Here is a 15976-nt window from a genome sequence, read left to right on the forward strand (position 1 = left end):
TCCTCGATACCTTTTTGTGGTACCCCAGGGCGCGCTCCCACATCCCATCCGACATCGGGGCCCCCATCTCCGCTTCCCACTCCAGTCTCAGGTGCCCCAAATCCTTCCCAACCTTTGTCATCAACATCTCGTACAACCTAGAGACCTCGTGCCCACCCTCTGATGCGTCATACATTGTTTCCAGCGTGGCATCCGGTTCATCAGCCAAAGTAGTTTCGGGCCACGTGCTCCGGACCTCCCGGACCACCCTATGATATGTTACATATTGACCCCTGTGTAGCCCCGACCCTGCCTCCAGTTCATCGAACTCCATCAGGGTCCCATCTGCCAGATGTCGCCCATAGTGACCAACCCCACTGACTCCCAATATGTCCGGATAATAGCTCTCAGCTGCCCGTTTTCCTTAGCCAGGGCGACCAGAGGTAACTGCGGCATACACGGCAAGGGGTCACCCATCATCCGACAGGCACGCCGCCATATGTTCCCGCCAAGGGCTAGCATTTTAGGACGCTCCCTCATCCATGAACCAGTCACCCAGATCACCTCCCGCAGATAGAAGGGGGAACAGTCTCTCCCTAGCAGCCTATGTTCGGAGGTCTCTTCATCTGAGAGCCACCTGGCCACGTATTGCAGTTGCGCCGCAATATAATAGGCCTCAAAGTTAGGCAGCTTCACGCCACCTTTCTCGTAAGAGTTCTGCAATTTCCATAATGCGACCCTGTTGCGCGTGCCGTGCCACAGGAAATTCCTACACACGCTATGTAACTTAGCGAAAAACTTCCTAGGTATCATATACGGGATGTTATTAAAGTAATGCAGGAGCCTGGGCAGCACCACCATTTTAAGCATAGCTCCCCGACCCATCATCGCTAAAGGCAATCTTTCCCAGAACCTCATGCACCTCTCAATCTTTACCACAGCTAGCTCAGTATTATGCCTGTGTTCTTCCTCGGTCGTGTGATACACGTCAATGCCCAGGTACCGGAAGGAGCTCGTCGCCCACGGGATCCGCAGCACTGGCAACCTCTCCACCGGTATCCCCACATAACTGCCTAGCGGGAATAGTACGGATTTCTGAGGGTTGACCGCTATGCCGGACAACCAGGCGTACCTCTCCAATACCTCCAAGATATACTGCAAATTCTCTTCCGGATGTTTCAGGTATAACAGCATATCGTCTGCATACAGGGATATAAGATGGCACTCCCCTCCCACCTCTATACCCACCGGGTCATACTGCTGCCGGAGGTAGATCGCTAAGGGTTCGAGGGCCAGTATGTACAACATTGGGGACCAAGGACACCCTTGCCTGGTGCCTCTGCCTAACTGCCATCTATCTGACACCACTGCGCCCGTACGGACCCTAGCCAGAGGCGCACTGTATAATAGCTCGGCCCACCTCATGTAGCCTGGTCCCAGTCCAAACCGCCCCAAAGCCGCCAGCAGCCACGGCCATCGAACAGAGTCTAACGCTTTAACCGCGTCCAACGCCACTATCGCCATTTCGCTGTCCTCACTGCCCGCCCATTCCACCACCCTGTGAAGGCGTCTGTGATTGTGAGTAATATTCCTGTTCGGGACATAGCCCGTCTGGTCAGGATGGATCAGCTTGCCTATTACCCTCCGCATTCTGGCCGCCAGGACAGCTGTTAGGATCTTGCTGTCCTGGTTCAGCATCGACAGGGGCCGGTAGGAGCCACAATCATGTCCCGGTTTATTGGGTTTGGGGAGCGGTACTATAATCGCCTCCCTGAGTGATTCCGGCAGCCGCCCCACCTCGAACGCTTCATTAAACATCTCCAGCATGGGCAGGAGCACCTCCTCTCCATACGCTTTATAAAATTCACTGGGGAACCCATCCGCTCCTGGGGCCTTGCAAGTGGGTAGCTGCCGCACAATCTCCTGCAGCTCCTCCAGAGTGATCGGAGCATCCATCTCCTCTCGCTCTTCGTCACTTATCTTGGGCAGGCCTATGTCTTCAAGTACTACCTCTATCTCCTCCCGGCTTCCCCCCTCTCGATCCTCATATAATGCTTGATAATATTCCGCGAATGCTCCATTCACCCCTTCCTGGGTGTCCTCCTCCACTCCCTTTTCAGTGATAACTGATCGGATCGGGGATCTTGGGGTCTCGCTCTTATACAGCCAAGCAAGAAGCCTGCCCGTCTTGTCTCCCCCGGCATGCAACCTCTCAATGTACTTCCTGTAATTCAGATTACAGAGCCTGTCCCAATGTTCTGCGCACCTCTGCTGCAGATTAATGACCTCCTCCGTGTCCGTCCCCCCCTTCCCCCAGCTCTTTCTCCAACTCAATCTCGGCTCTACGCAGATCTGCCAGGACTCCTCCCATTAATCCCTTGGATTTCGCAATGGCAACCCCCCTCATTACAACCTTAAAGGCCTCCCACAAAGTACCAGCCAACTTGACGCTGCCTGTGTTCGCCTCAAAGTAAGCAACTATCTCCTCCCTCACTTCCTCTCTGAAGACTGGATCCCTGAGCGCTTCCGCCCTAAGGCGCCATGTTGGAATTCGCGCACGTAGGGGACAAAGCTGCCAACGCATGACCAGGGGCGAGTGGTCCGAAAGGACTCTCGCCCTGTAGTCTATCTGGTCACACTCCGCGACAACGTCCGGAGTGGCGAAAAAGTAATCCAGCCTTGTGTGTAACTGGTGCGGGGCCGAGTAGTGCGAATATTGCCTCACGCCAGGGTGTCTCGTCCTCCACACGTCTGCCAGGCCAAGGTCTACCAGCAGCGCCTGCAGTACCCTAGCCGCCGGGCTGGGCCTGTCCACCCTGTCATCCGACCTGTCCTCCTTGGGGTTTAGTACACAATTAAAGTCCCCTCCCCAAATCACCGGACCCCCCATCCCTTCACCCAGTCTAGTGATCAGTGTCCTAAAGTATGTCGCCGTGTCACGGTTGGGAGCATAAGTATTTATAATACACACTACTTTATTTTCCACAAGCCCCCTTACCATGACCAGCCTCCCATCAGACTCCACAACCTCCCCAAGTAGCTTAAACGGGACATGTGGTGCAACCCAAATCAGCACACCTCTAGCATAGGCAGAATATGTAGATCCAACTACTGTCCCTCTCCACTTTCTCCCCACCAGTTCCAGTTTATCCCGTGTCAGATGTGTCTCCTGTAACAAGGCGATATCTATCTTTTGCCTTTTTAGGTACAACATGACCTTGTTACGCTTAAGGTAGCTGTTAAGCCCCATAACGTTCCACGTTAGTATCCTAAGGTCCCCCATGATGTATCAGTGACTCCCATCTCTCTCCCAGGTCCACTCGCCTCCCCCCTACCTCAAAGGCCCCCATTCCCAGTTTCTCTCCCAGGCTCATATAAAAACTGACCCACCCCACCCCCCTAACCCAACCAACTGCCCAGCTCCATCCCTGGATCTCAGGCATCCCTGTGTTCGGTTCTCTCTGGAACCCAAGTAGAGAACCCGACAGGGTGTCACCCCACACACAGTGACTAAACTAAACTCAAACTGGGGTGCAAAGAACAGCCCCCGGAGGCTCCCCTCCCGCACGTCCGTATCCGCGCGCACGGACCATGTTTCAAAGTCCTAACGCATACACTACCATAACAAAGTCACACCGACTATATTCCAGTCCCAATATTCATAGCCCAACCGGGCCCGCAGCGTCACTTATCTCTTCCCGTTCCATCCGCCGTCCGCTCATCTGGCTCCTGAGGACAGTTTTGTGCATCGAGCCATTCCATGGCCTCCTCCGGAGTGTCAAAGAACAGCATCTTAGTCTTGAAGAATACCTTCAATCTGGCCAGGTAAAGCAACATATACTTGTACCCTGCTGCCCGCAATCACCTCTTGACCGCCCCAAAGTTCATGCGACTGCGCTGCACTTGCACGGTGTAATCGGGGTAAGCAGTACTGGTCGCCTCTCCTCGCTGTATGGTGCCCCCCTTACGAAAGTGCTCAAGGATCCTTTCCCGATCCCGATAATTGAGGATCTTGGCGATCACAGGCCTAGGTGGGTTCCCCGGCGGTGGTCTTCTGATCAAGGCCCTGTGCGCCCTCTCCACCGCAAACCCCTGCGACAGGGCTCCCCCTGTGATCTCCTGCAGCAGCAAGTTCTCAATAAACTCCGTGGGATTCTGGCCTTCAGCCCCCTCCGGCAGGCCCACGATGCAAACGTTATTTCTCCGGGCACGTCCTTCCGCCTCTTCAGCCCTACTTTCCAAGTTGCCCACCCGCTGCACCAGGGCATGGATATCGCGCTTATGTGCAGTGCAGTCCGCCACAGTAGGGCCCATCTCCTTTTCCAGAGTTTCCGTGCGCTCGGCCAGGGCTCGTACATCCTGCCTCAGGAGGTTCACGTCCTCCTGCACCGCCCCAACCTGTAGTTCCAATGCAGTTTTCAATTCGGCCACAGCAAGTTGGAGCTTGGTCTCCCACGTCGCCTTCAGGTCCGCGATCGCAGCGAGGACCTCCTGGTTCGCACCACCGGCGACCATCTCCTTGGTCTGAGCCTTATCCTTGCTCCTGGCACCTTCCAGGCCGGGCGACGTCTTGGCGTGTTCGTCGAGCGTGGGCTGTTTATTCTTCGCCCTCAGAGGCTTGTTCGACATATCTCCAGTCAGGAGCGTCCTTCTGGCCGCGCTCCGATCCAGACCAGGGAGGCACTGTGCCCATACACCACGACTCAGTTGAGAGTCCCAGCTCGCCACACAGTCTCAGGCACCGCTGTTGTCCGGCGCTCCCCCCAGATGGGCAGGGTCGTGCTGCCCCCTTCGTACCGCTGAGAGGGCGCACGTATGCTGTGGTCCCAATCTACCGCTCCTTTGTCCCCTCGTCAAGCGGCGGCGGCCATTTTGTCGTCCGTCGAGGTCTCGCCACCAGTGCTTCATTCGGCTCTTAAGTACACGTGCGCACTACTAACCCGTGTAAAAATGTGTCCTCGCGTGCAGCCGGTCTTCATGTACACAGTCTTCCCAATCTTCGCCAAATCACAGCGGTCCTTGCGCGGTATCAGTCGGATTATGTATGGATCAGCGGGAGCTCCCGTACAGGCACGTCTTTTCACATGGCTTCCAAGCCACGCCCCCCCCTTGTTAAATTAATTGTTATGCACCCTTTCTCCTTTTTGTATAAATATCAACAACAATGTCACATCAATCCGGAAACCAGCTGGAGAAAGCCACGAATCACATCCCTGAGGCAGAGACGAGTGTCAGCATCATGGAAGATAGGCTTGCGGCCGTGCAGACCACTGTGACCAACATGGCCAAAGATTTGGGCTCAGTCAAACTGAAATGCGAGGACCCGCCGCAACAACATACGCGAAGTGGGGGTCCCGGAAGAACTAAAAGGACCAATGGAAATGGCTGTCGAAGACCTGCTGAAAGTACTGGTAGGGGACCCAGGATGGTCTGAGTTATTTGTTGTCGAACATGCGCATAGGTCACTAGCCCCTCGCCCAAAACCAGGAGCTTACCCAAGATCTATAATTGCAAAACTTGTTAACTACAGAGACAGAGATCTGGTGTTGAGGGCCACCAGGGACAAACAAGAAATGAAACTGGGTTCCAGCATGATACTCATATTCCCCCGATTACACAGTTGCAGTAAAACAAGAGAGGTGCACATTCACGGGCGTAAAGAAAATGCTGAGGGAACGTATGACACCTTATGCCATGCTGTACCCTGCAAGATTGCACTTGCAATACAAGAACAAGACTTATTTTTTCACCTTCCTGAAGGAAGCACTTACCTTCGTAGAAACAAACATCCCCCTACCAGATACGCAAACACCCGCAGGTGCCGAAAGGCAACCACTGATACTCCCAAGCATGGGGTCAGACCAGACGAATCTCACTTGACTGTCAACTTTATCCAGACATGTAATCGTGAGGTATTCATCGGTCGATACTACCAAGTCACATAACAGCATTGTGCTATGGACAAACTGTGCATCAGCAAATTCAGTATGAGCACTGGTAAGGTATCTCGATGTCAGAAACTGTAAGAAATAAGATACTAGCAGTGCTCCAGGACCCTGGCCATCGCTGAATGCCCCCCCATGCGAGTGCATTCTTTAGTGTATTGGGAGGGGGGGAGAAGTAAACTATGAGGGAGGGGTAGAGAAAAGGGGGAAACGGTTTGGGTGTTAAAGTTGGAAAAATGCACACTCTAATAGTAGAATGTTACAGCAATAAAGTCACTGTATATTGGAGTATGAAGGCAGTAACGACCGGAAAGAGACTATGTGGCTGACAAGGGACCAGCAGAGATGAAACTATTAAGCTGGAATGTTAGAGGTTTCGGTATGCCTGTGAAAGCACGGAACGTGGTGGCATATGTTAACAGAATAGGAGCACGCATATTATATCTTCAAGAAACACACTTATTGGGACACCAAGCTAGTAAAATCGCACCAGGGTGGGGAGCCCATCAATCCTACACATTTTACTCGATCAGAGCTAGGGGAGTCATGATATTGGTACACAGAACTTTACCATTTACCCATCTCGCAACGGAAAGCGACCCAAACGGCAGATACGTGGTTGTACATGAAGGTAGTGCAGAAGTCTTGCTGGTCAACATCTACGGCCCAAATATTGACGACCCTGAATATTACAATGAGGTCTTCCAGAAATGTGCTATATACCTATCGCCCAAATTATCTGTGGAGGAGATTTCAACACCATATTGATCTTGATTTAGACCACACAACATGCAACTCTAGGCCACCAACTGGTGCAGCTTGTGTCATACAAACACACATTGAGGATTTGGGGCTGAAAGATGCATGGCGAACATTACACCGGCCACAAAGAGCATACAGCTTCTACTCGTCTGTTCACGACATGCACTCGAGAATAGATCTATGGCTGGTATCACAGAGAGTTCTGGGTTGGACATCGGAAGCTAGGATACTCCCTAGGACTTTGTTGGACCACTCGCCTGTACTGCTGATGATGGTTGTCCCTGAGGGCCCACCGCGATGACCCACATGGAGCATCAAAGAAGCAGCTTTAGCTGACTCTGTATATAAGACCAGCCTAACCCAGAATGTTGCTGAATCTTTTGAGCACAACAACGGATCTGTGACCAGTCAGGCTGTTTTGTAGCAGACATTTAAGGTCTACATTAGAGGAATCGCCATGGCCATGGAGCTGGCTATGCTCAGGGATATAAGGAGGGAGCTGGGAAGGAAAGAGGAAGCCATAGCCAAACTTCAGGAGCAATACACGACTGCCCCGGCAGTGCAGATGGTGATTGAAATTAAAACACAAGCAAGCTACAATACTTTGATAGGCTAGCGGCTGCGTGGAGGCATGGTGAGGAAGAACAACCGGGTAGATTACTGGCACATGTGGTGCATGGGGAAAGGGGCAATGCAGGTATCCCATGTATAACCAGGAGAGACACAGTCATAGTAACAAGTCAAGAGGAGATAAGCGCAGTCTTCTATGATTTCTACACTAAACTGTACTCACTTCAAAGCACAGCTTCAGAGGATGAAATAGATAGTTATCTAGCCGAAATCCCTACAACCCTTTTGTCAGGGGAGAACAGAGATGCCTTAGACGCCTCTCTGACGTTGGATGAGTTAAAGAAGCCATTAAAGCTCTGCACAGTAGGAAAGCTCATGGCTCTGACGGACTGGGTACAGAATTTTATAATTCACTGTGGACTGAAGCCCTAGAAATGGGTAATTTTCCGAACATGACAAGAGAAGCAGTTATAACTCTCCTGCTCAAACTTGGGAAACTACCTGAGGATTGTGGCTCATACTGGCCACTGTCCCTCATAAACACAGACGCAAAGGTATTCATGAAAATACTGGCTACCCGTCTGAACACCCTAATGACACAAATGGTCCACGAAGATCAAGATTCGTGCAGGGCAGATCCACAGCATCCAACATTTGTCGGTGCTATAATATACTAGCGTGGATCCCAAAAGAGACTAAGGGCCTTATGTCAAGCTTGGTTACTGATGGCCCTGCTTCCTGGTCACCCCACTCCCACTCCTCCTCCTCACCTGATGCTTCGGGTTCCTGTCTTTCTCCGAGCCTCTTCTGCCACAAGGCTTTTTTTTTGGTGTACAGATAGGGTCTGCCGCGGGAGGAAGCCACCCTGACCCTTGGACAAGAGGTCTAGGAGGGGCACCCCTTCCGCGACAGACTGGTCAGGGGAAAAAGCCTCACGGCATGAAAAACCCCTTTGCCAATCAGCGGTTCTCTCTTCAGATGGTGTGTTGATGGGGAGATCCAATACGATGTGAAGGTATCCAAAACGAGAGAGCACAGTAAGATTCCAAAATAATGCACTAGGCGGTGGAAAGGCAAAGGAATGGGTATGCTGGCAGAGCAAGGGAGAAGTGAGCATAGAGGAGGAAGCAGGAGCGAGGCTACAAGAGGGGGGAAGCAGGAGCGACGAGGGAGGAGCACAAGGACAGCGAAGGAAGAAAAAACGATAAGGAGGGAAGGAAGCGAAAGAACGGGCAGAAGGGAAAACAGCATATCAACCCGAAAGCCTGGACGCGAAGGTTGCAATGCGTCGGCTTCCGGGTTGAACACCAGGAAAAAGGCTTCCGACGGCATAGCCTGAAAGGCTAGACCATCACAATACAGTGCGTGGGAGCGTGGCGGCAAACTCAATGGCGGCCCATACGCCAACGGGGCCACAACCGCCAGCTCCCACGGTTTGTGACAGTGTGCCCCCCTCCCATTCCTACGCCACCAGGATTGCCCGGATGGAGTCTATGAAAGCGTTGGATAAGAATAGGTGCATGAACATGAGACACAGGTTCCCAGGAGTCCTCGGAACAAGGATAACCTTTCCAGGATACTAGCTACTCCAGCCGGCCCCTTCTGTATCTAAAATCCACTATGGCCGCTACTTCATACTCCTCCGGGGAAGATGGAATATGGTCAGGTATTCCTTTCTTACTTGTGGAGGGGGTGTCCGGATCCACCGGACGAAGGAGGGAGGAATGAAAAACTGGGTGTATACGATGCATACTCTTTGGAAGCAGCAATTTATATGCTACGGGGTTAACCTTCCTAGAAATCTTAAAAGGTCCCAAATACCTAGGAGCTAATTTGGTTGGATGGTGCCACCGAGGCAGAAACTTAGTGGATAGCCATACCCGATCACCTTCCTTCCAATTGGGGCAGGGCGTTCGGAATCGATCAGCTTGTCCCTTACATCTCCTTCGGGACTCAAGTAAACTCTGCTGAGCAACCCTGTGGGCTGAGGCTATTTCCGCCAGAGTGGATTCTATAGTAGGAATGCTAGTGGGAGGATTACACACTGGAAATATGCCACGAGGATGCATTCCATAAGTGCAGAAAAAAGGGCTAAGGCCTGTGGCAGTGTGTATGGCATTGTTAAATGTGAATTCCGCCGTCGGTAATAAGGCTACCCAGTTATCCTGCAAGTTATTGGTATAACACCTAAGGTACTGTTCGAGGGAGGCATTGAGTCTTTCGGTCTGGCCATTAGTTTGAGGGTGGATACCAGAGGAGAGTGCTCGCTCGATGCCTAACCATTGACACAAGGCTCCCCAGAAACGAGAAGTAAACTGACAACCTCGATCGGATATTATTTTATCAGGCAGACCGTGTAATCTAAATATCTCCTTGAGAAATACCTCAGCCATCTCAGATGCGAACGGAACCCCTGGAAGTGGAGTGAAGTGAGCCAGCTTGGAAAAAGAATCCACCGTAACCATCAGACAAGAGAACCCTTGGGACGGAGGCAAGTCGACAATAAAATCTGTTGAAATCTGGGACCAGGGATGAACAGGTATCTCCGGTTGCACTAGCAAGCCATAGGGTTTAGGAGTGGGATTTTTACTCTTGGCACAAGTCTGACAGGTACGGCAATACTTCTTGACGGTCTGAGTGAGAGAGGGCCAGAAGAAATCACGAGATATTAAGTCAAGGGTGCCTCGTATGCCTCTATGACCTGAAGTAACGTGGTCATGGCCCCATTTCAGGATCTTTAGTTGTAAGGTCTTCAAAGGGATGCATAGCCTCTGATCTACGAATAACAGGCCATCAGACCATCTAACAAGTTTTCGTTGGTTGAGGGGCACCTTCATCTCCAGCTCAGACGTGGTGACAGATCTAACTTCCTGGAGAAAGGAGGTAATTACCCCCACTATGCGGTTCCGAGGAAACATGTACTCTAAGGGCGGAACCAACTGTGCAGCTCGTGAGTCTCGCCTGGATAAAGCATCTGCCAGGCTTTTTTGGGTGCCAGGAATATACGTGATGGAAAAATCATATTGGCTAAAAAAATGGGCCCAGCAAGCCTGTCTGGAATTGACACATTCATGTTCCTGAGCACCTGCAAGTTCTTGTGGTCAGTGCGCAGTATAAACGAATGGGCACTTCCTTGTAAAAGGTGTCTTCATTCTTCACACATTGTTTTGAGGGCCAAAAGTTCCTTTTCGATTACTGAGTAATTCCTTTGGCTTGCTGACAGGGTCTTGGAGAGATAAGCCACTCGGTGTTCTTCTCTGTCTTTAACTTGTAAGAGTACAGCTCCCAAAGCACTTGCAGAGGCATCTGCTTCAACTATGAAGGGTTGGGTCTGGACTGGCTGATGCAGGACAGTAGCGGTACAGAACATCTTCTTTAAACACTGGAAAGCTTGGTTGGCTTGGTCAGTCCAGACAAAAATTCTGGCCTCTTTTTGAAGTAGGGCTGTAATGCGCAGAACAATTTGGGGAAATTGTCTAATGAATTTTCTGTAAAAATTAGCCAGACCCAAAAACCTTTGTACATATTTCTGGGAGGAGGGAGTGGGCCACTCCAGGATGGCAGGCACCTTCCTAGGATCCATCAAGATGCCCTCCTGGGAGAGGATGTAACCTAAGTAAGGAACTGAGGAAGTATTGAATACACATTTCCCGGGTTTGACCAGGAGGTATTGAGATTGGAGACGAAGGAGAACAGTCTTTAGATGTTGAGCATGTTCTTGCGAAGAGGATGAGAATATCAAGATATCGTTGAGGTAGACGATAGTGTTCACATATAACAGATCGGAAAACAGGCGGTCCATAAATGGTTGAAAAATAGCCGGGGTGTTGACTAAACCAAATGGCATGACTCTGTATTCAAACAACCCAAAGGGAGTTCCTAACGCGGTCTTCCATTCGTCCCCTGTTCGTATGCGTAGGAGATGGTAGGCACTCCGTAGATCTAATTTCGAGAAGATGGTCGCTCCTTGAACGGCCTCCAAAATGTCGGAGATCAGGGGCATTGGGTAGCGATCTCGAACTGTGAGCTTATTCAAACCCCTATAATCAATGCAAGGTCGTAACTCAGATGAGTCACGTTTTGGAATGAAGAAAAGAGGGGCTCCAGCTGGGGATCTTGAAGGTTGGATAAGACCATTGGTTAAATGGGAATCCAAGTAGGTACGTAGGACCTTCTTTTCCGTAATGGATAATGGAAACATGCGCCCAAAAGGCACTAAGGCACCCAGAACCAATTCTATGGCACAATCTTCCGGGTGATGGGGAGGTAATTCCAAAATTGGATTGTCACTAAAGACTTCCCGGAAGTCAGCCAGTTCAGGAGGTACACTACAAATGTCACACACCTCTTTGCGTTCGGGAGTCAGGATCTGCACAGTCTCTTTAGGTATTTGCGATAAACAATTTTGTCTACAAAACACAGACTCAAAGGACATAGTGTTATGGGTCCAATTGATGGCTGGATTGTGTTTCCTAAACCAAGGGATTCCCAGGATGATTGGGAAATGGGCGGCCCGGATAAGGTCGAACTGCAGCTGCTCCTTATGTTGAAGTATGAGCACCTTGAGAAGTTCGGTAGAGTGGGTTATGGGACCCGATGACAAGGATGACCCATCTACCCCTTCCACCTTTTGGACGTCTTCTCACTTCAGTAGGGTGAGCCCTTGTTGGTGTGCCCACTGGGTGTCCATGAATATTCCCGCGGCTCCGCTATCCAAAAGGGCCAGAGAATGGAGTACTGTGGTTGGAGTTTCTAGTTGGATGGCCACCACCATAAGGCGCGAATCCATGGTCTCGGTGGGCGAGGATATGGTTACTGTGACATAGGGACTTGGAGTTAGACCTCGGAGACTAGTCCCCATTAGCTCCGAGGTTGATCGTTTCCCGCTCTCCTAGGTAGTACATCCGGACAACTACGAAGAAGGTGAGTATTAGACCCACAATACATGCAGAGGCCTGTCTCCCTCCGTCTTCTTCTCTCTTCTGAAGTCAAAGGAGCCCGAGCAGCCCCTATCTGCATAGGTCCTTCCTTATTACTCTGGGGCAGCAATGGAGGCAGAGAGGAGGCACCAGGAGTGTGGGACACAGGGGGCTTATGTTTCCTTCGTTCTACCCTTCGTTCATCTAGCCGGTAATCAATCTGGAGAACAAGAGACATCAGATCCGATAGAGTGGTAGGTCGGGCAATATGGGCTAGTTTGTCCTTGATCTACTCCTTGAGACCACGACGAAATATGGTATATTGGGCCCGTTCTAACCAACCCGCTTCTGTGGCAAGACGCTTGAAAGTGGAGATATACGTAAGTAAGTCGCAGGACCCTTGTTGAACATCAAGGAGTTCTTCAGCTGCCACATGCGTGATTTCGGGTTGCTCAAAGGTTTGCTTAAGCAGGGTTAAGAAAGCCCCATAGTCTCGGGTGACGGGATCGTTGTTTAAGACTTGCGGTGTTGCCCAGGCTAGGGCATTTCCGGTCATGTTAGATACCATAAATCCGACCTTGGTGTGATCAGTAGAAAAGGTCTGGGGGCCAAATGCGAAATAAATGGAGCATGCTTCTATGAATTTTTTCAATTTCTTAGGGCTTCCGTCAAATTTACCTGAATAAAACGTCATGGGAAGTAAGTCGATCTCACGAGTTTTTCGGGTAGCTATCATCTGTTTTAGGGTGGCGTTGTCAGCCTTGACATTCTGTAGTTCTACATTCATAGCCTGAACAGCAGTTACCAGTTCTTGAATCTGTTCAGGGGTGGCCATTGCTACTCTTTGGCGTTGCAAACTGTCAAGCTTGGTTACTGATGGCCCCGCTTCCTGGTCAACCCACTCACACTCCTCCTCCTCACCTGATGCTTCGGGTTCCTGTCTTTCTCCAAACCTCTTCTGCCACAAGGCTTTTTTTTTTGGTGTGCAGATAGGGTCTGCCGCGGGAGGAAGCCACCCTGACCCTTGGACAAGAGGTCTAGGAGGGGCACCCCTTCCGTGACAGACTGGTCAGGGGAAAAAGCCTCACAGCATAAAAAAAACCTTTGCCAATCAGCGGTTCTCTCTTCAGATGGTGTGTTGATGGGAAGATCCCGTACGATGTGAAGGTATCCAAATCGAGAGAGCACAGGAAGATTCCAAAATAATGCACTAGGCGGTGGAAAGGCAAAGGAATAGGTATGCTGGCAGAGCAAGGGAGAAGTGAGCATAGAGGAGGAAGCAGGAGCGAGGCTACGAGAGGGGGGGAAGCAGAAGCGACGAGGGAGGAGCACAAGGACAGCAAAGGAAGAAAAAACGATAAGGAGGGAAGGAAGCGAAAGAACGGGCAGAAGGGAAAACAGCGTATCAACCCGAAAGCCTGGACGGAATATTGCAATGCGTCGGTTTCCGGGTTAAACGCCAGGAAAAAGGCTTCCGATGGCGTAGCCTGAAAGGCTAGACCGTCACAATACAGTGCGTGGGAGCATGGCGGCAAACTCAATGGCGGCCCATACGCCAACGGGGCCACAACCGCCAGCTCCCACGGTTTGTGACACCTCCTTACGAGTAGCGTGGTAAAAATGGGATCATTACCGGCGGCTGGTGGAACGAGCGGGTCCGTGCCCATATGACGCCGCTAATAGCGGATGATAACGAGTACACAAGCACGCACGAACCCCCATGCTGGTAATGGCCATACCGGCATGCCGCTAAAGGCCCTCCAACTCCCCCGATAGCATCATCACGGGACCCGCCAATACCGCCACCGCCTAGGAGGAACCCCTAAATACCGACCCGGTAATACCAACATGCTAATACCGGGCTCGTAATACCGGACCCAGAAATAACTCCATTGCAATCCTCCCAAACCACCAGTTGCTTCCTGGAGAGCTCTGTGCCAATACTTCCATAATGTCAAAGGCAACTCCGAAGATCACACCCCGGCTGCGGAAACAGCACTTTTCCGACGCTGAATTAAATATGCTAGCGGACACCCTTGCGGCACATGCAGATCTCATCAAATCCCAGAACCTGAAGCGTGAGGTGCACCAGCAGAAGAAGGACATCTGGCAGGAGGTAGCTCGCAAGGTGTCGGCTGTAGGAACCACCACATGTAGTGTCGAGGACTGCAGGAAGAGGTGGGATGACCTCTGCTTGAGGGTCCGTAACATCATGGCAAGCAACAGGAGGGAGGCCATGGCCACATGCGGGGGTCCCCTCTCTCCTGCCAAAATGACCACCTGGGAGGAGACCGCAAGCACCTTCATTAAACCAGAGTCCATTGCGGGATTTGGAGAGATGGAGACGGGTGTGGCATCATCACCAGGAGGTGAGTGACCCTGCAGATCCCTGTAGGGGAAAACATGATGTAGCACAAGTGATGTGGAAGAGGGTCTAGGCTAGGCAATGCATGTCCCAACACCCACATGAACACATCCAAGTCCAGATGACGGGCCAAACCCTGCCAGACAGAAATGCATGCTGAGTGCCAATCCCATAACCAACACACAGCCAACACACACATGGACCGTGCCCATGTAATACATCACACAAAGCCCAAATCAACGGCATGCCACCTGCCATGCAGCAAATGCCAAAATTTCCCCTCAGACTAACCTGTGTGACACACCTGTAAGACATGAATGCATGATTAAATGAATAACGAACAGCACCATTGTATGCTTCTGGCATGTAACACCATCACTGATTCCCTGCATCTCTTCTACCCCGTAGGCACAGAAGGAGAAGATGACAGCCAAGACACCACCATGAGGGCATCCACAGCCCGCACACAGAAAAGGGCTACCACCACCACCACCTCCGGGGCAGCTAAGCAGGCCACACCTTCAGCCAGTGTGCCTGACACAGCCGAGACACAGCTGACAACATCTACTGCCAGTGTGCCTGACACACTCGAGACCCAGCAGCCCACACCCACACCAGTGGAAGGGGAGTCTCTAGTAGCACAGGCCACCACTGAAGATGACTTGGACAAGAATGTGGACCAGGAGGGAGTCACGGAAGTGGCATGCCACCCACCACAGGCCCCGTGTCCACCCCCCGGCCCCAAATTCAGCCCTCAACCACCTACAGCAGTGCTGATTCAGGCCTCCATGATTCAGACCTGAGCCCCTTCCTGGAGGACAGCACTGAAAATGCAGGCCCTGTGAGTGCACCACCCACCACTCCTGCTCCCACCAACACCCTCGAGTCACGTCTGGCGAGGGTGGAGGGCCGACAGGAGTCCATGTTGGAGCTCCTGTGGCAATACATAGCAGATGGCGAGGACACCATACGGGAAATAGCCACTGCCATAGCGGGGACCACTGCCGCTATTACCGCCAACACAGCTGCAGTGAATGCGTCGGCAGTGCTGATGAGGGACTGTCTGGGGGCAATAACACAGGTACTAACATCAATCATGCTCCACGCGGAGCGGCCACGCCTTGCAGCAGGCATGGAACATGCCACCGACTCCTCATCAGCCATCACACCTGCTTCCTCAGTCCCCACCAGCACTGTGCGTCCTACCAGAAGGAGTTCAAGGCACACTGAAATGCTGCCCCCGGACAGCAAAAAGTCCCGCAAGTAGTGTTGGCGGACAATGGGAGTGGGACACATGGTTAGGGGTGATTGGGAGCATTTGGTGGAGTTCATTGGGGGGGTTTGGGAGTTGACTGGGGGGGGTTTGGGAGTTCACTGGGGGGGTTTGGGAGTTGACTGGGGGGTTTGGGAGTTCACTGGGGGGGGGTTTGGGAGTT

The 15976-nt window shown here is 51.7% G+C and overlaps 1 protein-coding gene across 1 annotated transcript; it reads left to right on the forward strand.

Annotated features, from left to right (window-relative positions):
• The first annotated feature begins 14126 nt into the window (after positions 1 to 14126).
• On the forward strand, positions 14127 to 15343 carry LOC138448027 (myb-related transcription factor, partner of profilin-like). The gene is made up of 2 exons (XM_069604564.1): positions 14127 to 14544; positions 14949 to 15343. Exons 1-2 carry the CDS (start codon positions 14127 to 14129, stop codon positions 15341 to 15343), a joined length of 813 nt encoding a protein of 270 aa, XP_069460665.1.
• The last annotated feature ends 633 nt before the right edge of the window (positions 15344 to 15976 follow it).

This window comes from Ambystoma mexicanum, chromosome 3q (genome assembly GCF_040938575.1).
Source record: "Ambystoma mexicanum isolate Mex_15411 chromosome 3q, UKY_AmexF1_1, whole genome shotgun sequence".
Classification (NCBI taxonomy): domain Eukaryota; kingdom Metazoa; phylum Chordata; class Amphibia; order Caudata; family Ambystomatidae; genus Ambystoma; species Ambystoma mexicanum.